At 35.1% G+C, this 24,061-nt stretch overlaps 1 protein-coding gene across 6 annotated transcripts in view; it reads left to right on the top strand.

Annotated features, from left to right (window-relative positions):
- The window catches only part of CCDC122 (coiled-coil domain containing 122), a 44,316-nt gene that overhangs the window by 16,043 nt on the left and 4,212 nt on the right, over window positions 1-24,061 (top strand). For all 6 annotated transcript variants that reach the window (XM_009248623.4, XM_054528971.2, XM_054528973.2 and 3 more), the window contains 2 exons: window positions 4,108-4,506; window positions 5,281-5,397. In XM_009248623.4, coding sequence (XP_009246898.1) covers window positions 4,108-4,506; window positions 5,281-5,397 — 516 coding nt within the window. The remainder of the gene's footprint in view (window positions 1-4,107; window positions 4,507-5,280; window positions 5,398-24,061) is intronic.

Raw genomic sequence — 24,061 nt, 5'->3', positions numbered from 1 at the left:
TCCATGGAACAAACTAAAGTGCCCAGAAATAGTCCCACACATATCAATTGATTTTTGAAGATGTATCAAAGCAATTCAGCAGAGAAGGGTAATCTTTTCATGAAATGGTAGAAGAACAATTGGATATTTTCATGCAAAAAAAATTCTGAACCTCAAATTTCACCTCAAACCATATACAAAAATTAACTCAAAATGAATCAAAGGCCTGATTGTTAAGAGTTAAAACAACAAAGTATCTAGAAGAAAACATAGAAAAACTTAGTGATGTTGGGCTTGGCAATGATTTCTTTAATATGACATAAAAATTTTGATGATTTTCATCCAAAAAAATTTTTAAACTTGCTCTTCAATATACACTATTATGAAAACAAACTAAGGTATTCTTGCTGGGGCCCTTTGGCCATTTGGGTTGTCAGACTAGGAGAGAATATTTGAAAACACATCTAACAGTATACTTAAATTTCCACTATAATATACACACACAAAGGCACACACACACACACACACACACACAACCCACTAGAATGGCTAAGTTTAAAAAGACTGACCGTAACAAATGTTGATGCAGATATGGAAGGCCTGGAACTCTCAGACCTGTTAGATGGACTGTAAAATGACACAACCACTTAGGAAAACAGTTTATACTTTCTTGAAAAGTTAAACGTATCCCTACTGTATAATCTAGCCATTTAACTTTTAGGTATTTACCCAAGAGAAATAAATGTGTATGCCCACTGGAAAACTGGAAAGAACCCAAATGCCCATCAGTTAGATGAACTAATAAACTAATATGGTATATCCATACAACAGAATACTACTCAGCAATAAAAATGAAGAATTGATATATACAACAACTTGGATGAATCTTGAAATAATTATGCTTATTGAAAGAAGACTTAAAATTATGTATTAAATGATTCTATTTATATAAAATTAGTGAAAAACAAACTAATCTTTAGAGAAGGAAGGCATATCAGTGGTTTCCTACGAATGGAGAGATGGAAAGGGAGGAATGAATTTACAGAGTATCAGGAGGAAACTTTTTTGAATAATGGCTACATTTATTATCTTAGTTGTGGTGATGGTCTTATGAGCACAAGAAGGTCAAAATTCATCAAATTGTAAAGTTTGAATATGTATTTATATTAATTTTGCCTCAATAAAGCTGTAAGTTTAAAAAGGAGAGAGAAGAAGGGGAAAAGGATGAAGAGGAAGAGGGAGGAAAAGAGGCAGAGGAGGTTAAAGAAGAGGGGGAGAAGAAAAAAATAACATAATTCTCATGTAAGGGCAGAAATGGAGTAAAGGCAAAAGAAACTAAAGCCAAGAAGAAAAATTAACAGTCAATTACATTAGTCCAAGAAAGAGAAGAGATGATAACCAAATTGTATGGGTCAATATACTTCCTATATTGACCAATAACGTTGATAGATAGCCTGATGTAACCAGCAGGGCATATGTCCCTTTCCTGACCATTGGTTGTGCATCAGTCATTCACTCATTTATTGAATGAATTTATTTATTTATTGAGCACCTACTTTGTGCCAGTTACTGTTTTAAGCAGTGGGAAGATGGTGGTAATGAGGACAGACATGGTTCCTGTAGCCACAGAGCTTACTTTCTAGTCAGGGGAAGCAAGCAATAAATTAACAAAATAAAGATAATTCAAAGATTGATGTATTACAAAGGAAATACAATGGGGTAATGTGTAGAGAGTAACTAGAGGAGGAGTGGAATAGTGGTTGGTTCATTTATATTTTGATTTAGGGAAGACCGTTCTGAGACATAATAATAATACTGAATTGTGAAAGACAAAGACCCAACAGATAATAGCCAGGAGTAGAGAATTTTAAAGTAGACCAAACAATAATTAAAAATGCCCTTAGGTCAGAAGGAACTATATATTTAATCAACAAAGGAGACTGGAAAAAGGGAGAGTAGTAGATGAGAAGCATAGCAAAGTAGATAGGCACTAGGCATATATGGCATATAAAACACTTCCAGGAATTTGAAATTTGTTATTAATGCAATGGGAAACCACTGGAGGATGTTGAGCAGGGAAATAACATGATATGATTTATGTTTTGAAAAGATTCTTCTGCCTGATATACACAGACTAGTTGGGGGAGTGGGGAGGAATGGAAATAGGGAGATGAGTTAGACATTAGGTCACACTACAAAGACTGGTCAGAAGTGCATTGGGGATTTTATTTTGGAGGCCCAACCATCAGGATTTGATGAGAAATAGGTTGTGGGGGTAAGGGAAAGGGAAGAATCAAGAATGATTTCTAGGCTTTTGAGTATCCAGGTGGAAAGTTGTACAGTTTATTGAAATCAGAAAGTCTGGGGGAGGAATATGTTTGGTGTGTAAATTAAACTTTTTTTTCTGAATATGTATAGTTGAGATGTCTGGTAAACGTACATATAGAAATGTCAAGTGAGCATTTGAAACGTCAGAGCTGATGATAAAAATTGAGGTTCATTGCCATATTGTATTTTTCAGTGAACTTACCTCCTTTTTCTCTGCCAGGAAAAGGATACAAGGAAGTTTGCATTTTTTGAAACAATGCCTTCTAACATTACAAATTTACTTAAAAAGAATGACCATGGTAGATAAGAAGAGGACTATGGAGGATGGCCTACAGAATTATTTTGGTGGGAAGATCTACAGAATTTGAGAAACAGTTAGACAGATACTTAAAAGAAGGGAAGAGCTAAGGTGGTAACATTAACTAAGTTGGGGAACATAGGAGTGTGATAATTTGCATTTTTGGTCCCAATTTTTCATCCCTTAGTCTATCCGTACCCTTTGCCATACATTACAATGCTTTCCCATAATGGATGGACACACTTCCACCCCTTGACTCTGGGTTTGATTATGTGACTAGCTGGGGTGTTATCAGATGTGACTCAAACAAAAGCTTTAAAAAACTCTTCCATAACTGAATTTCACTCTTCTGCATCTACTATTATCATAAGACATGCCTGGGTTGGCCCATTGGAGGAGAAGATACACATAAAGCAAAGCCAAGACACCCCTGTCAGCCCAGTTAAAGCCAATTTAAATCATCTTACAATCAGCCAATCCCCAGACACTTGGGCAGATTCAACCAAGATCAGCAGAACCACCTAGCCAACCCTTGCTTCTCCCAGGCTTATGAACTACCTAGCCAACCTCAGCTGCTCCTAGTCATGTCAGCAATATATACTCATGTATTGTTGTATGCTACTGAGGTTTTGTGGTTCTGGCAACAGATAATTGATACAAGGAGTAATAGGCTGAGGTTGTAGAAAGGATTCATTCAATTTTTGGATATAGTGAATTTGAGATGGCCATTGGCAGCAGGGTGTAGAACTCAGCAGCCACTTATATTCTGTGAATCATCAGCAGATATATAGCTGAAGATGTAAATTTGGGTGAAATTACCCAAGGAGCATATATAGAGAGTGAGAAGAGGAAATTATGACTGAAATCTGCAGAAGACCTATATTTGAAGGAACTGTTGAGATTGAGAAGGAATTCTCAGAAATTTCTAAGGAGAACCGGAAAAGACTGGTGGTGTGAAAACTAGGCTTTAAAAAGAAGGCAGCAGTTAGCAATGCAAAATGCCCCAGGGCAGCAAAATAAATATCTTTATACTCATTTTACAAATGGAGAAAGTGTAGTTTGAATGGGGTAATTAAGTTTGTTATGCATGATCATACAAACTAGTAAATAGCAATAAGGGTGCTGGAACCTAGATCTTTTGATTCTTAACTCAGGGCTTTATCATTTTTTATCATATTGTCTTTCCTGAGTGTATACTTCTGATGCCTATAAATAAATTAGTAAAATTATTATAAAGTATCTTACATATATAAAATGTCAAAACAATGAGATTTTAGTATTTAGAATTAGATGAACATTAAAAAATATATAACTAAGGTCTTTGTGAAATTATAAGATAATTGTGTTTATTGTATGTTTCCTTGTATTCATTAATTTTTAAATATCTGATAAATATATTCTTATAAGTGATTTTTCCTATATTCATTATGGATTACAACATTGATTTTCCTCTCATGTTTAATATTTTGAATTAATAATGATAATGTTAAAATATATTACAGAATGAACTTCATGAGCTTGAAAAAGAAATAGCAGCTATCTCTGCAGAAACTAAAGAAACAGAAAGACAAATTTATCAACAAGATGCCGCCATAGAGAATACCAAACTTCATTGTGATAGCCTGGAAACTCAAATCAAATCCTTACATTCAGAAAATGTAAAGCTTAAATTTGACATAGAAACGGCCCAAGAAGATTTTGAGGAACACATGATAAAATATAATGCATATTATGCAAAAATAAAAGCACATAAAAATAGTTTGGGGGAAGTAGAGAGCAAATGGTCATTTATGACTGAACTCCATGAAAAACAAGATTTTGTTAAAAAATTAAAGACAATGAAAGAAGAACTTATGCAAGATCTTCAAAATCCAGGAGGGAACCGAATAACACAAGTACAGGTGTGCAAAATTACTTAGTAAAACTATTTTTTCTATTACTCCTTTTTTACAAGTACATACATTAAATGATAAATTTATTGTGAAGTTAATAAAATGCCCATAGCTGTTCTATTACCTGAAGAAACTATTTTCATAATTGAAAAAAACTTGGAATAAGTACATGTGTTATATAACAACGACCCTAGATGCTCAAATGCATAAAGGAAACATCCACAAATCCCCTGTAGATTTATAAAAATATATGGTCAAACAAAGTCACAGTGAACAATTAATCCATTTGTTGTAGAAAATGTAATTCACAAAAATGTTGAAGCCTTAGCTTCTATGCCAATGGATCCAGACCAATTCAAATCAATTTAGTACACTTAATGCTGTTATGCAAGCAATATAAATTAATAACTGAACCTTAAGCATCTTACTATTTCTCTTACTGTTCTTTGAAGACGATAGAAGACACAGACTTAAAATATTGATCATTTCTTGCTAGAGAATTAAAAAGTGTCTTTTACACTGTTGTTCGGCAATTGCCACCATAACTACCACTTTCCTTTTTGTCTTATTTTCATTTGGTTTTTAGTTCTGTTTCAAATGTAAGGTTTCTTTGAGTAACAGTTCTTTATTTTTGTATACCTATAGAAGTAATATTCTAATGCTATTTATCAAAACTAAATTTTGATTTGGCTAGTTTTCTTAAATTATAGAAACACTGAAATATTGGATTTATATTGATCATCCTTTTTTGACTTCTATATTTCAAATGTTGTCAACATACAGGAAGACATTACAAACTTAAAGGATAAAATTATAACTGTAAAAGAATCTATCATTGAAAAAACTTGTTTTCTTGAGGAAGAAAAAAAGACACATGAAAAATTAAGAAAAGAAATAGAGGTAAGTCTAATTATCTAGATTTCAATGTTTTACGGGACCATTTTTAAAACTTACCCTATATTCATATTTCCATAGTTTACTCTCAATACTCAAAACAGTTGAAGAACAAGAAAGAACTATAAAATTTAGTAAATACAAATCATTAATAGATAACTAGAGATAACCCCCTCATTCAAAGATGTTCAAATATGTGAATGTGTTCAAACAATGCAAGGATTCACTCCTATTTAAATCTGGGCAAGGGTTCTTCCAGGTTTTTCTCATTCCACTAAGAACATGATACCCAATTAATGGCTAGAAAGCAGCTATGTAGTCAAAGAGGATGCCCATTCTTAGATATCAAAGACTCCTCAAAATAGAATAAAACACAATGGAAAGCATTGTCTTTCCAAACCTCTCTGACTTCATATTCGCAATTATCAAGAGTCAAGTTAAAAAAACAAACTGAAAATATGCAAAATTGAAAGTCAGAGTAAATTCATAATGTGTTGTGGTGCCACCTGTGGACTTCTGTCGTCATTATTGTTTGGATGAATGGTGAACAGAAATGTAAAATAATATGCTATTAAGGGCAAATAATTTTCACCTGAATACATTAATTTGGAAAATAAAAATATGCATGTTTCAACTTGTTTTTGACTAATTTGACACAATACAAAGCATCTCAGGAAATTAAAGATAAAAATCCTCATCTTCACATATTCGCTATTAAAAAAATCACGATTTTACCTTTTAGTTTACTAGGAATCTAAATAAATTACTATTTTTTTTTGCCCTTGTAGACATTAAGGTTCATTATAAAACAATAAATAGTAAGACAGTGTATTAGTAGTATAAAAGTAGAAAAAAATCTTTTTATTATTTTTGTTCTTTATTTTTGAGACAGGGTCTTGCTCTGTCGCCCAGACTGGAGTACAGTGGTGCGATCTCAGCTCGCTGCCGCCTCGGCCTCCCAGGTTCCAGCGATTCTCCCATCTCAGCCTCCCAGATAACTGGGATTACAGGCATGTACCACCATGCCCGGCTAATTTTTGTATTTTTAATAGAGATGGGGTTTCACCATGTTGGCCAGGCTGGTCTCAAACTCCTGACCTCAGGTGATCTGCCTGCCTCGGCCTCCCAAAGTGCTGGGATTACAGGCGTGAGCCACCATGCCCGGCCAGAAAAAAATTATTAATGAAAAAAAGAATCCAGAAATTATGCATCCATGAATGGCAAAAACAAAATAGATTACCTCTATGGAAAAATAAATAAAAATGTTGAAATAAAACTGGATTCCTACCTCATAATACACATGTGCACATGCACACACACACACACAAACACACACACTTCTAAGTATTGAATACAACATAGGAGAAAAACTTAACAATTTGTGTCAGAAAAGCATTTATTTTAAAAGAGAAAAACACTTCATAAATTCTGTGTTTAAATATCTTTAGTTTTGACTATGCCATAAATTTCCAGATTATGGGAATACACCAAAACAAGAGAAAGAACATGACTCCATTCTAGATTATTATAACACATGTATGTGATAAGAGATAAGAAAATGTCAAATCAGTGAAACATTGGGCAAATGGTATAAAAAGACCATTTTTCTGAACCGTGAATATCAGAAATAAAGAAAAATATGACCATCCTCATTAGCAATAAGAGACTGATAATTAAAACCACAGCAAAGTTCCATGTTTAGCCCATATGATTATCGGTATTACAGTTGGGAGATGTTGAGCGTGGGAATTTTAATACAGTATTCTTGTGAATGTAAATTGCTAAAAGCACTTTGAAAAGAAATGTGAAATTACCTTGTAATTTTTTTACAGTAACATTTTATTGAGGTATAATTGTCATAAGGGTAAGTACACAAATTATAAATGGATAGCTTGATTTATTTAGACTAATATGTACATATATTTATGTTGGTATTACCTAGATCAAGATATAGAACTTTCCCAGCATGTCCAGAAAGTTCTCTTCTACCCTTTTTATCAAATAGCCACTATTCTGATTTTTATGAACAGCTTTACTAAGATAAAATTCACATACCATACAGTTCACCGATTTTTGTCAGATATCCTGCAACGAAGTTTTACAAGTGAAAACAAATTATTCAGAGATTTTTTCTTTTTTTTTTTTAATTTAACTTTTTTTTTTGAGACAGAGTCTCGCACCATCGCCTAGGCTGGAGTGCAGTGGTGCAATCTCGGCTCACTGCAAGCTCTGCCTCCCGGGTTCACGCCATTCTCCTGCCTCAGCCTCCGGAGTAGCTGGGACTACAGGTGCCCGCCACCACGCCCTGCTAAGTTTTTGCATTTTTAGTAGAGACAGGGTTTCACCATGTTAGCCAGGACGGTCTTGATCTCCTGACCTCATGATCCACCCTCCTCGGCCTCCCAAAGTGTTGGGATTACAGCCGTGAGCCACCGTGCCCAGCCTTAATTTAACTTTTAAGTTCAGGGGTATGTATGCAGGTTTGTTATATAGGTAAATTTCTGTCATAGTTTGTTGTACAGATTATTTCAATACCCAGGTATTAAGCCTAGTACCCATTAGTTATTTTTCCTGATCCTTTCCCTCCTCTCACCCTCCAGTGTGTGTTGTTTCGCTCTATGTGTCCATGCGTTCTCATCATTTAGCTCCCACTTATAAGTGAGAACATCCAGTATTTGGTTTTCTGTTCCTGCATTAATTCACTTAGGATAGTGGCCTCCAGCTCCATTCATGTTCTTGCAAAGGACATAATCTCATTCTTTTTATGGCTGCATAGTATTTCATGGTGTATATGTACCACATTTTCTTTATCCAGACTACCATTGATGGGCATTTAGGTTGATTCCATGTCTTTGCTATTGTGAATATTGCTGCAATGCACTTACACGTGTATGTGTCTTTATGATAGAATGATTTATATTCCTTTGGGTATATAATCAGTAATGGGATTGCTGGGTTGAATGGGATTGTTTTTAAGTCTGAAGAATTGCCACACTGTCTCCCACAATGGTTGAACTAATTTACACTCCCACCAACAGTGTATAAGTGTTCTTTTTCTCTGCAACCTTGTCAGTATATTTTTTGTTTGTTTGTTTGTTTGTTTTGTTTTGTTTTTTTACTTTTTGATAATAGGGATGATGGTATCTCATTGTGGTTTTGATTTACATTTCCCTAATGATTCATGATGCTGAACTTTTTTTTATGTGATTGTTGGCCACATGTATGTCTTCTTTTGAAAAGTGTCTGTTTATTTCCTTTGCCCACTTTTTAATGCGGTTGTGTTTTCTTGTAAATTTGTTTAAGATTCTTATAAATGCTGGATATTAGACCTTTGTCAGATGCATAGTTTGCAAAAATTTTCCTCATTGTGTAGGTTTTCTGTTTACTCTGTTGATAGTTTATTTTTGTATGCAGAAACTCTTTAGTTTAATTAGATCCTATTTTTCAACTTTTGCTTTTGTTGCAATTGCTTTTGGCATCTTCATCATGAAATATTTGCCCATTCCTATGTCCAGAATGGTATTGCCTAGGTTGTCTTCCAGGATTTTTTATAGTTTGGGTTTCATATTTAAGTCTTTAGCCCATCTTGAGTTAATTTTTATATATGGTGTAAGGGAGGGGTACAGCTTCAATCTTCTGCACATGGCTAGCCAGTAATCCCAGCACCATTTGTTGAATGGAGTCTTCTTCAGTGCTTGTTTTTGTCAGCTTTGTCAAAGATCAGATAGTTGTAGATGGATGGTCTTATTTCTGGGTTATCTATTCTGTTCCATTGGTCTATGTATCTGTTTTTGTACCAGTACCATGCTGTTTTGGTTACTGTAGTCCTGTATTATAGTTTGAAGTTGGGTAGCATGATGCCTCCAGCTTTGTTCTTTTGGCTTAGAATTGCCTTGGCTATTTGGACTCCCTTTTGGTTCCATAGGAATTAAAATAGCTTTTTCTAGCTATGTGAAGAATGTCATTGGTAGTTTAATAGGAATAGCATCAAATCTACACATTGCTTTGGATAGTATGGCCATTTTAATGATATTGATTCTTCCTATCCATGAGCATGGAATGTTTTTCCATTTAGTTATGTCATGTCTGATTTATTTGAGCAGTATTTTATAGTTCTACTTGTAAAGATCTTTCACCTCCCTGGTTAGCTGTATTCCTAGGGGTGTGTGTGTGTGTGTGTGTGTGTGTGTGGCAACTGTGAATGGGATTTGGCTCAGCTTGATTGGTGTTATATAGGAGTGCTAGTGATTTTTGCATATTGATTTTGTATCCTAAGACTTTGCTGAAGTTGTTTATCAGCTTAAGAAGCTTTTGGGCCAGGACTGTTGGGTTTTCTAGATATAGCGTCATGTTGTCTGCAAACAGGGCTAGTTTGACTTGCTCTCTTCTTATTTGTATATGTTTTATTTCTTTCTCTTGCCTGATTGCTCTGGCCAGGACTTCGAATACTATGTCAAGTAAGAGTAGTGAGAGAGGGAATCCTTGTCTTTTGCTGGTTTTCAAGAGGAATGCCTCTGGGTTTTGCCCATTGAGTATGATGTTGGTTGTGGGTTTGTCGTAGATGGCTCTTATTATTTTCAGGTATGTTCCTTCAGTACTTAGTTTATTGAGAGTTTTTAACATGAATGGTTGTTAAATTGTGTCGATAGTCTTTTCTGCATCTATTGAGATAATTCATGTTGTGTTTGTCTTCAGTTCTGTTTATATGATGAATCATATTTATTGATTTGCATATGTTGAACCAAACTTGCATCCCAGGTATAAAGCTTACTTGATGGTGATGGATAAGCTTTTTGATGTGCTTCTGGATTCAATTTAACAGTATTTTGTTGAGGATTTTTGCATCGATGTTCATCAAGGATATTGGCCTGAAGTTTCCTTTTTGTTATGTCTCTTTTGGGTTTTGGTATCAGGATGATTCTGGCCTCATAGAATGAGTTAGGGAGGAGTCCCTCCTCCTCAATTTTTGGGAATAGTTTTGGCAGGAATGGTACCAGCTCTTCTTTGTATATCTGGTAGAATTCAGCTGTGAACCCATCTGGTACTGGGCTTTTTTCAGTTGGTGGGCTATTTATTACTAAATTAATTCCAGAGCTTGTTACTGGTCTGTTCAGGGATTCGATTTCTTCCTGGTTCAGTCTTGGGAGGGTGTATGTGTCCAGGAATTTATCCATTTCTTCTAGATTTCCTAGCTTTTGTGGCTAGGGGTGTTCATAATATTCTCTGATGGTTATTTGTATTTCTGTGGGGTCAGTGGTGATATCCCCCTTCTCATTTCTGATTAGGTTTATTTTGATCTTCTCTGTTTTCTTCTGTGTTAGTCTAGCTAGCAGTTTATCTGTTTTATTAATTTTTTCAAAAAACCAGTTCCTAGATTCACTGATCTTTTTGAAGGGTTTTTTTGGTCTCAGTCTCCTTCAGCTCTGATTTTGATTATTGTCTTCTACTAGCTTTGGGCTTGGTTTGCTTTTGGTTCTCTAGTTCTTTTAGTCGTGACGTTAGGTTGTTAAATTAAGATCTTTCTAACTATTTGATGTGGGCATTTAGTGCTATAAATTTCCCTCTTAACACTGCCCTTAGCTGTGTCCCAGAGATTCTGGTATCTTTGTTCTCATTAGTTTCAAATAACTTCTTGATTTCTGCCTTAATTTCATAATTTACTCAAAAACGTTCAGGAGCAGGTTATTCAATTTTCAATTTCCATGTAATTGTATGGTTTTGGGTGAATTTCTTAGTCTTGATTTCCAATTTTATTGTGCTGTGGTCCAAGAGATTGTTATGAGTTCAGTTATTTCACATTTGCTGAGGAGGGTTTTATTTCTGATTATGTGATGGATTTTAGAATATGTGCCATGTGGCGATGAGAATAATGTATATTCTGCTGTTTTGGAATGGAGAGTTCTGTAGATGTCTGTCAGATTCTTTTGATCCAGTGTTGAGTTCAGGTCCTGAATATCTTTATTAATTTTCTCTCTTGATGATCTAATATTGTTAGTGGGGTGTTAGAATCTCCCACCATTATTGTGTGGGAGTCTAAGTCTCCTTGAAGGTCTCTAAGAACTTACTTAATGAATCTGGGTGCTCCTGTGTTGGGTGCATATATATTTAGGATAGTTAGGTCTTATTGTTGAATTGAATCCTTTACCATTATGTAATGCCCTTCTTTTCCTTTTTAAATTTTTGCTGGTTTAAAGTCTGTTTTGTGTGAAACCAGGATTGCAACTCCTGATTTTTTTTCTGTTTTTCCGTTTGCTTGGTGGATTTTCCTCTCTCCCTTTACTTTGAGCCTATGTGTGTCATTGCATGTGAGATGGGTCTCTTGAAGACAGCATACCAATGAGTCTTAGTTCTTTATCCAGCTTGCCACTCTGTCCCTTTTAACTGGGGCATTTAGCCCATTTACATTCAAGGTTAGTATTGATATGTGTAGATTTGTTCCTGTCATAATGATGGTAACTGGTTATTTTGCAGACTTGTTTATGTGGTTGCCTTATAGTGTAACTAGTCTGTGTACTTCAGTTTGTTTTTGTGGTGGCTGACTCTGGTGTTTCCTTTCCATATTTAGTGCTTTCTTCAGGAGCTCTTATAAGGCAGGTCTTGTGGTAACGAACTCCCTCAGCATTTGCTTATCTGAAAAGGATCTTATTTCTCCTTTGCTTATAAAGCTTAGTTTGGCTGGATATGAAATTCTGGGTTGGAAATTTTTTTCTGTAAAAATTTTGAATATTGGTCCCCAGTCTCTTCTGCTTGTAGGGTTTCTGCTGAGAGGTCCACTGTTAGTCTGACAGGTATCCCTTTGTAGGTGATCTGACCTTTCTCTCTAGCTGCCTTTAACATTTTTTCCTTTCATTTCAACCTTGGAAAATCTGAAAATTATGCATCTTGGGGATGATATTCTTGTGAAGCGTCTTACTGGGGTTCTCTGTACTTCCTGAATTTGAATGTTGGCCTCTCTAGCTAGGCTGGGGAAGTTCTCATAGATGATATACTGAAATATGTTTTCCAAGTTGGTTCCATTCTCCCCATCTCTTTTAAGGACTCCAATGAGTCATAGACTTGATCTCTTTACATAATTCAATATTTCTCAGAGGTTTCGTTCATTCCTTTTCATTCTTTTTTTCTTTATTCTTGTCTGACTGTCTTATTTTAGAAAGCCAGTCTTCGATCTCTGAGATTCTTTCCTCTGCTTGGTCTATTCTGCTATTAATATTTGTGATAGCATTATGAAATTCTTGTAGTATGTTTTTCAGCTCTATCAGGTCACTTAGGTTCTTTTCTATACTGGCTATTTTGTCTGTCAGCTCCTGCATTGTTTTATCATGATTCTTGGCTTCCTTGGACTGGGTTTTAACATACTTCTATAGCTTAATGACCTTCCTTCCCATATTCTGAATTCTATTTTTGTCATTTAAGCCATTTCAGCCCAGTTCAGAATCATTGCTGGAGATGTGATGTGGTCATTTGGAAGAAAGAAGGCACTTTGGGTTTTGGGGTTATCAGGGTTTTTGTGCTGGTTCTTCCTCATCTTTATGGGTTTATGCTCCTTCAGTCTTTGAGCTGCTGACCTTTGGATGGTTTTTTTTTTCTTTTATCCTATTTGATGATCTTGAAGGTTTGATTGTTATATTAGGTGGATTCATCTGACTAGCTTCATTTCTGGAATATTTTAAGGGCCAACGCTCTGTTCCCAACTCCTGGACTGTGTGCTCTAACTCTGGGGGACTTGTATCAGGCCCCAGTTTTGTTCTCTGGCCCCTCAAGGTTAGGAATCCACTGTGCTGGGGGTGCCAAGGTGCTCCCAGACTGCTGGTCACTATACTCAGATGGGTTGTGTCAGCCAAAGTGTTCAGTAGTGCAGTGATAGCAGGATCCATTCTTGTTTGTGCATGCCAGCAGCAGCAGTAGTGGCAGTGCAGTGGGGTGCACACTCATCAGCTGCGGCAGAGTGCTCATGAGTTCTGGGGTGCTTGCCTCCCTGCAGGCATTCACTACAGTGGCAGAGACAGTGTCGCTAGGGGGAGACAGGGGGTCCCTGCTGATGGCTGTGTGTTTGGTCTCGCTGGTGGTGGTGTTGGCTCAGGAGCAGGGTGCTGGCAGGCACAGATCTGTGTCCAGTTTACCATTTAAGGCATATAATTCAGAGACTTCTTATATAGTCAGATATGTGCAATCTTCACCAAAGTTAAATTTAGAAATTTTCATCACTTCACAAAGAATTTTGTACTTTTTAGCTATGACCTCTTTATCTGTCTATTGTATTTACTCATAGTTTTGCTTTATTATGTTCTTTCTTCCTGACATTCTATGATTTCTTCTTATATCATTTCCTTTTTTATATACAACTTCTAATAATCATTCTTTTAGGGTAGGTCTGCTGGTAACACATTCTTTTATTTTTTTCATGTGAAAATGTCTTGATTTCTCCTTCATTCCTAAAGGCTATTTTTGCTGGATATAGAATTCTGGGTTGACAGTTCTTTCCACAGTTGAAAAGTGTTATGTCACTTCATTTTGGTCTCTGTGATTTCTAGCGCAAAATCTGCTGTAATTCAAATTGGTTTTCCTATATATGTAAGGTATTTCTTTCTTGGTGTCTTCAAGATTTTCTGTCTGCAGAGTGAGCAGGATTGGGGAAAAAACATTTTTCTGTTTTCAGAAGTTTTACTATGACATGCTTTTGCATGGATTTCTTTGCATATATCCTTTTTGGAGTTCTCTCAGCTTCTCAATTCTGTAGTTTTGTATCTTTTGCCAAATTTAGGATTTTTCAGCCGTCAGTTACTTGAATACTTTTTTTAAAAATCTGTGCCTTCTTTCTCCTCTCCTTCCATAACAAAAGATATGACATCTTTTGTTATAGGCTCGTAAGCCCCTGACGTTCTATTTATTTCTATTTTCAATCTATTTTCTCCCTTTTGTTCAGATTGAGTAACTTTAGCTTTCTATTTTTGAGTTAACTGATTAGTTTATCTGTTCTCCCATCCACTCTTGAATTCCACTGAACTCTTCACTTTGGTTATTGTACCTTTTAGTTCTTAAATTTCCATTTCAGTCTTTCTTATATCTTATATTCCTTTGCTCAGACTTTCTATTTTTTACTTTTTTTCCAGGCATGTTTGTAATTGTTTATTGAAGCATTTTTATGACAGAGGCTTTAAAATGCTTGTCAGATAATTTTAACTTCTGTGTTATGTTCGTGTGGTGCTTGTTGATTGTGATTTCTTGCTCAGTTTGAGATCTTATTTTTTGGTGTTATGAGCTATTTTTTATTGAAATGTGGACATGTTGGGTATCATGCTTTAAGATTCTAGATCTTCACTATTTCCAGGTGGCCATTGGGGTCTAGATTCTCCTACCAGTCTCCACTGACTCCATTGTTTCCCATGGAAAGGGGAAAGGCTAGTCTGTAGGCCTCTGCAGATATCATTCTGGGTTGGAGGGAAAAGGAATCCTTGCTACTACTCCTAACATGGCCTCCAGTGACACTGCGAGGACATGGCCTGGTTACTACTGAGTAGTGGTGAAAGTCCTGACTCTCTACCAGACCTCCTTTGATGTTACATCAGGGAGGAGAGGAATATTATACCTTGATGGGTGGAGAAGTCCAGGATCCTCAAATGGGCTGCAGCGACACCACAGTGTTTGGTTTCTTGCTGCTTAGAGAGGATTAAAACTCCTGGCTCCACAGTTAAAACTCCTGACTCCTTAGTTAGCTTTCCCTGAGAGTGCACCAGCAGAGGGATTAGGCACTTCATTACAGCCTTGCAATGGTAGAAATTTAGGCTTTCCACCCAGCCCTTGCTGGCATGAGTGTTGGAGGGCATAGTTTTTTCTGTGGTGTTTGACTTCAGTAAAACAGTTACTGCCTAGAAGTTTTCTGTCTCACTAAGCTGCTATTTTCCTTATCTTTTGGCTAGATAGAACAAATTTTTCTTAGGGCTTTTTGTCTGTACTTCTTAGCATTTCCAGATTGGTATCTTCTCCAGAATCCTCTCTAGGATATATGAGGAAAAAAGAAAACCCATGACATTACTTGGGTCTTGAGATTCCCTGAACAGTTTGCCTTCTTCTCTCCAACTTTCATGAGCTTCTGATGTTTGTTTTATATAAAATGTCCAGAGCTTTTAGTTCTACTTGTCATGAAGAATGGGTAACTGAAATATATCTACTTCATCTTGCCATCAGTGGTATAAATTGGTAAAGGATGATGTAAGTGGTCACTAATGTTAGATTTAGAGGAAATGTTACTGAGGTTAAGACTTCTGTTTTTTGATGTTTCCATCATAAAACTTCTTGTCATGAAATTTAATAAAATTTTAAAGTTTTCATAATAGGGACACCTCTGTTAAGATTCTTTTGAACTTTTTCATTTTAATTCTATTACTTCTAATCATTTAAAAGTTGTCCTCAATTCAGTTAAAAAAATGAAAAGTTAAGAACTTAAAGATTCTCCACAACAAATTATGAAGCTGAAGGACCAATATAGTCAGACCATTGTCTTAAAATGTTACATTTTTGTCAATAATTTTATTTATTCCATGATGAGCATTGATCATTAATATGAGTAACCTTCTTCTCAAAACAAACAGTTTTTAAAGAAGGTGAATTAAAATACCAAAAGATTTTTATTACTTCTTTTTTGGAGTCTTTTTTCTATCCCTTCTGAGTATCTTTAGCCATGGCCTTGTTATAGTTCAAGAATCATCTTTTGCCTGCCTGGACTACAGCATTATTTTGTTCTAATTCTTTTAAATATTGTGCTTTACATATTTTAGTTCTCATATTAATCTTGCTTTTACATTTTTTGGTTTATAAAAATAAAAAATGGTTTTTTGAATATCAGTGTTTTCCTGTCAAGTAAATGCTTTCAGTATTTTTAGGCCATATCTGAATGAAAAGAGCCTTTTCAAATATTTATTCCCAAAATATCCTTCCCCCACAATATCTATTGTCTGTCTTCATATATTTTGGAAGAAAGGAACTAAAGATAGAGTGGAGAAAAAAGATAAGCTATGACTCATTGACAAAAAATTGGGGAAGCAAAATACAAGGCAGGCAAACCCAAAGCTTCAAATACAACACATTGAGCAACGATCAGTGGTTTCTAGTTCAAGGTAAAAAAAAAAAAGTGTTATTTCCAAATCCAAGAGTTTTCAGACAAAGGATACTGGAGCAGTTGAGAAGTTTTTAGCAAATGATGAATGCTGCAAGCAATGCTTTGGGATAACACACATTGTGTAAAGCATTGATGGCTTACTCTTGCCTAAATTTTGTACAGCATGAGTTTAAAATTTAAAAGAATATGGGAAAATTGTGTACACTCTAAGAGCTGCTACGGGTGATGAACAAAGCATATTTAATTTAGTATGATGTAATACACAGCTATATAATTAACAAATGCATTCATTTATTGAGGTCAGCAACAGAAATGATTACACAACTAGAAAGCCAGTCCTATGAGAAAAACCCAGAGCCTGGGCACGGTGGCTCATACCTCTAATCCCAGCACTTTGGGAGGCCAAGGTGGGTGGATCACTTGAGCCCAAGAGTTTGAGACCAGCCTGGACAACATGGCAAAACACTGTCTCTACTAAAAATACAAAAATTAGCTGGGCATGGTGGTGTGTGCCTGTATTTTCAGCTACTCAGGAGGCTGAGGTGGAAGGATTGCTTGAGACTGGGAGGAAGAGGTTGCCATGAGGTGAGATGGTGTCACTACACTCCAGCCTAGGCAACAGAGCAAGACCCTGTCTCAACAAAGGGAAAAGAAAAACCCAGAGAAGCAAAGAGAAAAGAGCTGATCTGAAGGCAAAGTAAGAATTATTCAGGTAGATGCAAAGATAATATAGTAACAAATTATTCTGTTTTGTAGAAAGTACAAGAAGAAATGTCCAATGTTATTAAACCTATTATTATTTATTGAATGCCTGGTATTTTTGAAGCACTTTATATAGGCTATCCTATTTAAATTCCCCATAATAAGATGTCTTACAAAATTTTAGAAAATTTAAATAACTTGCACAAGGCTATATAGCTAATGATAAATGACAGAGTAGGATATGAATCTAAACCTGTTGGACTCTATTTTCCCACTTCTTTTTTAAATATGGTTTTTGTTTTTAGGAATACATTCTCCTTAAAAAAGATTAAAATGTTAGAAGAAAGGCTGTAGTTCCTTTTATACCACCTTCTAACATGTTGTTCTCTCTCATTACTCTCACCTCTTATTAATGGTACACACAAACCTCTTATTAATGGTACACACAAACACAAACTCCTGTGGGTGGAAGAATATTATATAAATGTAATATATGTATCATTTTGCAACTAATTTACTTATTCAACAATCTGTCTCATAGATTTTTCATATTGGTGCAAATTGGCCTACCTAATTATTTTTAACTGCTGCAAAATATCCCACAGTTTGGCCATACCTTAATTTATTTAGCCATGCTACAACTGGTGAACATTTAAGTGGTTTCCAGTTTTTTCATTATTAAAAGTAATGTTGTAGCAAACATAATAAACAAACCCTTTGCACCAAGAAGTAAAATTACTGGGTCATGAGATAAAATCTGTGCTCATTCTGTTATGTAATACTTTCTCTCAATAACTATGAACACAACTAATAGTAATAATATCTTATAGTCAAAATAATTTTATACTGTTTTGTGGATTCTTACTCCTTCATGAGGTTGGTTGAGTAAATGTTGAATTTTTCCTTATTAGAAGCCCCAAATTTGCATATTAGCTCCCCTCAAAAACTTGGCTGTAACTTAAACTGCACACACGAGGGATAAAATTCCAAGGAGCACGGTTGGGAAACAATTAGAATGCTTATAAGCTGAGTAGAGATTTCAGCATCTGCCCATACAGCAACTGCCCAATTCCCACAACTGCCAAACTTTAGGAGTAAAGACCACATCTGTAACTAAGAACTGAAACAAAGCTGGACTAAGGGCAAGACCTAGATCTAAGGACAAAATTGAAATAGATGTACTCTAACTTAAAGTATAAAACAAAGTCTCACAAGTTCAAGATGATCCACCAGTAATTTAACTGACTATTAGAAGAAAACACTTTTCAGAGGAAAGTAATAAAATTCAGAGTTTTCAACATGTGCACAATGGTTAGTAATAAAACATTACTTGATGTGAGGAAAAAGAAATACATTGGCTGGGCGCGGTGGCTCATGCCTGTAACCCCAGCACTTTGGGAGTCCAAGGTGGGCGGATCACTGGAGGTCAGGAGTTTGAGACCAGCCTGGCCAACGTGTTGAAACCCCGTCTTACTAAAAATACAAAAATTAGCCGGGCGTTGTGGCAGGCACCTGTAATCCCAGCTACTCAGGAGGCTGAGGCTGGAGAATTGCTTGAACCTGGGAGGCAGAGGTTGCAGTGAGCTGAGATCGTGCCATTGCACTCCAGCCTGGGCGACAATAGTGAAACTCCGTCTCAAAAAAAAAAAAGAAAAAAGAAAAATATTATCCATAGCTAAGAGTAGAATCAACCAATAAAAATAGCAACAGTTGACTCAGAAGTTGTTAGACAAGGACTAGAAAACTATAATAAGTATGTTAAACGTTCTACAGGATGTTTATAGTGGATATACAAACATCCTTTTCATTTTATCATTAAAAGAAGTGTATAATGATTGATATTGAGGGTAGAGAGAGTATTTTAATCACATAAACCAACCAAATGGAAATCTTAGAACTAAAAAAATAAGTTGAATTTTTAAAATGTATTGATAAACAACAGTTGGTGGACTTTGTTTCCAGTAGACTTGCACTACAAAAAATGCTAAAGAAAGTTTTGTTTTGTTTTGTTTTTAGAGATGGAGTCTTGCTCTTGCCCAGACTGGAGTGCAGTGGCATGGTCTCAGCTCACTGCAGCCTCTGCCTCCCGGGCTCCAGCGATTCTCCTGCCTCAGCCTCCCCAGTATCTGGGACTATAGGCATGCACTACCATGCCCTGCTATTTTTTTGTATTTTTAGTAGAGATGGGGTTTTGCCATGCTGGCCAGGCTGGTCTCGCACTTCTGACTTCAGGTGGTCTACCCGCCTAAGCCTCCCAAAGTGCTGGGATTACAGGCATGAGCCACTATGCCCAGCCTAAAGGAAGTTTTTAAAGCTGAAAGGAAATGATACTGGAAAGGACTAGAAATGGAAAATATGTAGATAAAGAGATGAGTCTTTTTTTGAGTAATTCAAAAGTCATTTGATGCTTTAAAATCAAAACAATAATGGATTTTGGGTTTTATAGCATGTAGAATAAGATATATATCAAGAATAGCCTTTTGTTGTAAGGTTCTTATATTTTTACATGTACTGATATGTTAATTGAAGACAGATTGTGATAAGTTAAGAGAATATATTAAAATTCCTAGAGCAACTTAAAAAAATACATAAAGGTATAGGCATAGCTAGAAAGACAAAGGAAGAAATAAAATGGAACAACAAAAAATACTCAATTAATCCAAAAGAAGACAGAAAATGAAGAAGAAAGTAAAAGGACAAAAGGGACTAATAGAAGACAAACATTATGATGGTAGACTTTAACCCCAAAATATCATTAGTTAAATTAAATGTAAATGAACTAAGCATTCCAATTAAAAGGGAAAAAATTATTAGACTGAATAAAATAAATCAAGTGGCAAGCATAACCTCTTCACAAGAGATGCACTTTTAATTTAAAGCCACACATAGTTTGAAAGTTAAAAAAAGGAAAAAGATAAACGATGAATACACCAATCTTTAAAAAGCTAGTGTAGCTGTGTTAATATCAAGTATATTTCAAGATAAGAACTACTAACCAAGTTAAACAGGGTCAGTCAATTCACCAAGAAGGAATAACAATTCTACATGTACATTTACATAATAACAGAGCTTCAAAATACAGGAGCAAAAACAAACAGAACCAAAGAAAAAAAGAGACAGATCTATAGTCATATCAGATATCTTGACTTTTTTGAGTAATTGATAGAACAATACAGAATATCAGTAAACATATAGAAGATTTGAAGAACTTATCCATCAACTTAACCTAATTAACATTTATAAAGCACTCCACATAACAACTACTGATTACACTTTAAGTGTACATGAAACATTCACCAAGTCACACCATATACTAGATTACATATTTCAAAGTTGAAATTCTATTATTACAGCAGAATTCCCTTAGAGATCAATAACAATGAGATAGCTGGAAAATACATAAGCTTTTGGAAATTGACCATACTTCTAAATAACCCATGAGTCAAAGAAGAAATCATGAGAAAAATTAGAATATATTTGAAATTGAAGGATAATGAAAACACAACATATGGAAAATTATGGGGTGAAGCTAAAGCAGTGTTTACAGGAAAATTAAGTTTTTAATGCCTGTAATAGAAAAGAGAAAAAGATCTGAAATCAACTATCTAAGCTTCCACCATCACAGACTAGAAAAATAAATTCAGCAAAAAGTAAATAGAAGCAATTAAATGATAAATAACAGAAATCAATGAAATAGAAAATAGAAAAACGAGAAAAAAATCAACAAAGTCAAAAGTTTAAAAGCATAATAAAATTGAGAAACCCATAGCAATACTGATCAAGAAAAGAGAGAGATTAGTAGGGACATTACTCCAGGTTCTGTAGACTTAAAAGGGTGATGAAGGCCTATTATGAACAACTTTATGCCAATTTGACAAACAGACAAATTCCTTGAAAAAAAAAGCATACTGTAACACAAGAAGAAATTGCATTCATGTTTAGCCTTATGATCCATTTCAAGTTAAGCTTTATGAATGGTTTGAGGTAGGAATCAATGAAATTGAATTCGTATTTAAAAACTCTTCCCACAAATAAGTTTCCAACTGACACATTTTCATTAGTGAATTCTAATCATATATTTAAGGAAAAAATAATGCCCAATCTAAACAGACTATTTCAGAAAATAGAAGATGAAACTCTTCCCAACTCATTTTAGGAGGTGAACATAACCCTGATACAAAAAGAAAAAAAATTGATAGGAATCCTATCAGAAAAGAAATTACAGACCAATGTCCCTCATGAGTATAGATGCAAGTCTTTAACAAAATACTTGCAAATTAAATTTAGCAATATACCAAAAGTCTAATACATTATAACCAAGCGGGATTATCCTAAGAATACAAGGCTGATTCAACTTTCAAAAATCAAATGATGTAATTTACTATAGTGACAAAATGACAGAAGTAAAAAAGATATAACCAACTTAATAGTTTCAGAAACAGCATTAGACAAAATTCAACACTCTCAACAAATTTTCTGAGAATAGCAAATTTTCTGAGAGTAATATCTCTCAGCAAATTAATAATAGAAGGAAACTTCATCAACTTGATAAAGGGAATTTATTATAAAAAAACAACCTTATAGCTAACAACATATCATACTTACTGGTGAAATGTTGAATGCTTTCTCCCCTAAGACTGGGAACAAGGCAAAGATGTCTGATATCACCTTCTTTATGCATCATTATTCTGGAGGTCCTAATCAATGTTATAAGAAAAAAATAAATCTAAGGCATAAAGATTGGAAAGAAAAAAGTAAAACTGTCATTATTCACAGATAGCATAATTGTTTATGTGGAAAATCTTAAGAAATAGAAAAGACTAATAGAACCAGTAAGTGAATTTAGAAAGCTCATAGGATAACAGGTCAAAATACAAAAATCAGTTACATGTTTATGTAGTTTCTATGTAGTAGCAATAAACAATGAGGAAGTAAAATGAATAAAACAAAACTTTATTCATTAACACTAAATGACATAAAATACTTGCTAATGAATTTTGTGAAAAAATGTGCAAAACTACAATAAAAATTGCTGAGAAATTAAAGATACTAAATAAATGGAATGATATCCTATGTTCATAGTTTAGAAAACACAATATTATTAGTGTCAACTTTCCCCTCAAATGATGTATAGGTTCAACATTGTTCCCTAAAAATCCCACTAAGTATTTTTTCCAGGAATTGACAAGCTAATTTTAAAATTTACATGAAAATGCAAAGGATCTAGTAGCCAAAACAACCTTATAAAAGAAGAATAAATTTGTAGGACCTAATCTACCTGATATTAAGATTTATTATAAAGCTATAATTATCAAGTAACTGTAGTATTGGTAAAAGAATAAATAGACCAATGGAACAGAATAGAGTTCAGAAATTAATCATATTTTGTCAATTTGACAAAGTTTTCAAGGCAATTCAATGAAAAAAAGGAAAGTCTTATCAACAAATGGTACTGAAACAACTGGATATTGGTGAGGAAACAATGAACCTGTATCTCCACCTCATAACAAACACAAAAATTCATCTGAAGTGGATCATAGATCTCAATGTGAAAGTTAAAACTCTAAAGCTTCCAGAAGAAACTATAGGAGGATATCTTCATTATGTTGGGTTAGCAAAGACTTGGTACACAAACTTGCTAACCATAAGTGAAAAATATTGATATGTTAGACCTCAAACTTTGAAACTTCTACTCTTTGAAAGACACCATTAAGAAAATGAAAAGGGCTGGGCACAGTGGCTCATGCCCATAATCCCAGCAATTTGGGAGGCCAAGGCAGGAGGATGTCTTGAGCCCAGGAGTTGAAAACCAGCCTGGGTAATACAGTAAGATCTTGTCTGCACAAATAAAAAAATTAGTCAGGTGTGATGGCACACACCTGTGGTCCCAGCTACTCAGGAGGCTGAGGTGGGAGGATCACTTGAGTCCAGGAGGTCAAGGCTGTAGTGATCTGTGATCATGCCACTGCAGTACAGCCTGGGCAACAAAGTGAGACCTCCCCACTTCAACAACAACAACAAAAGAAAATGAAAAGACAAAATCACAAAAGTAAAAATATTTGCAACACATGTATATGCACAAAGGACTTGTATCCAGGATGTGTAAAGAAAGAATTTCTATCAGCCAATAATAAAGTCATACAGTCATTTTTTTAAAAATGGGCTAAAGATCTGAACAGAACTTAACAAAAGAAGACATAGTATGACCAATAAACACGTGAAAAGATGTATAACACCCTTAACACCAAGGAAACATGAATCAAAACCACAATGAGATACTATTCACACCTTTTTACCCCTAGAATGATTAAAGTTTCAATGAATATTAATACCAAGTGTTGCTAAGGATATGAAACAACTGTTAAGATCATGCACTGCTGGGGAGATTATAAAATAGTGCAACTGCTTTGGAAAAACAGTTTGAGAGTTTCCTAAAAAGTTAGCATATACTGCTGTATGTCCAAATAATTCTCCACCTAGGTGTTTACTCAAGAAAAATGAAAAAAAATGCCTTAAAAAAGTTGTAAAACTTGTATATGAATTCTTACAGTAGCTTTATTGACAAAAGCCCCTAAATAGAAACATCACAAATATCCCTAGAAAGGAGAATGGAAAAATAAATTGTGATCGGTGCGCTGCACCCACTGTCCTGCACCCACTGTCCAACACTCCCCAGTGAGATGAACAGGTGCTGAAGAGGATGTGGAGAAATAGGAGCACTTTTACACTGTTGGTGGGACTGTAAACTAGTTCAACCATTGTGGAAGTCAGTGCGGCGATTCCTCAGGGATCTAGAACTAGAAATACCATTTGACCCAGCCATCCCATTACTGGGTATATACCCAAAGGATT

The sequence above is a fragment of the Pongo abelii genome, chromosome 14 (assembly GCF_028885655.2).
Source record: "Pongo abelii isolate AG06213 chromosome 14, NHGRI_mPonAbe1-v2.0_pri, whole genome shotgun sequence".
Taxonomy (NCBI): Eukaryota; Metazoa; Chordata; class Mammalia; order Primates; family Hominidae; genus Pongo; species Pongo abelii.
This window is presented reverse-complemented; position numbering and strand designations above follow the sequence as displayed.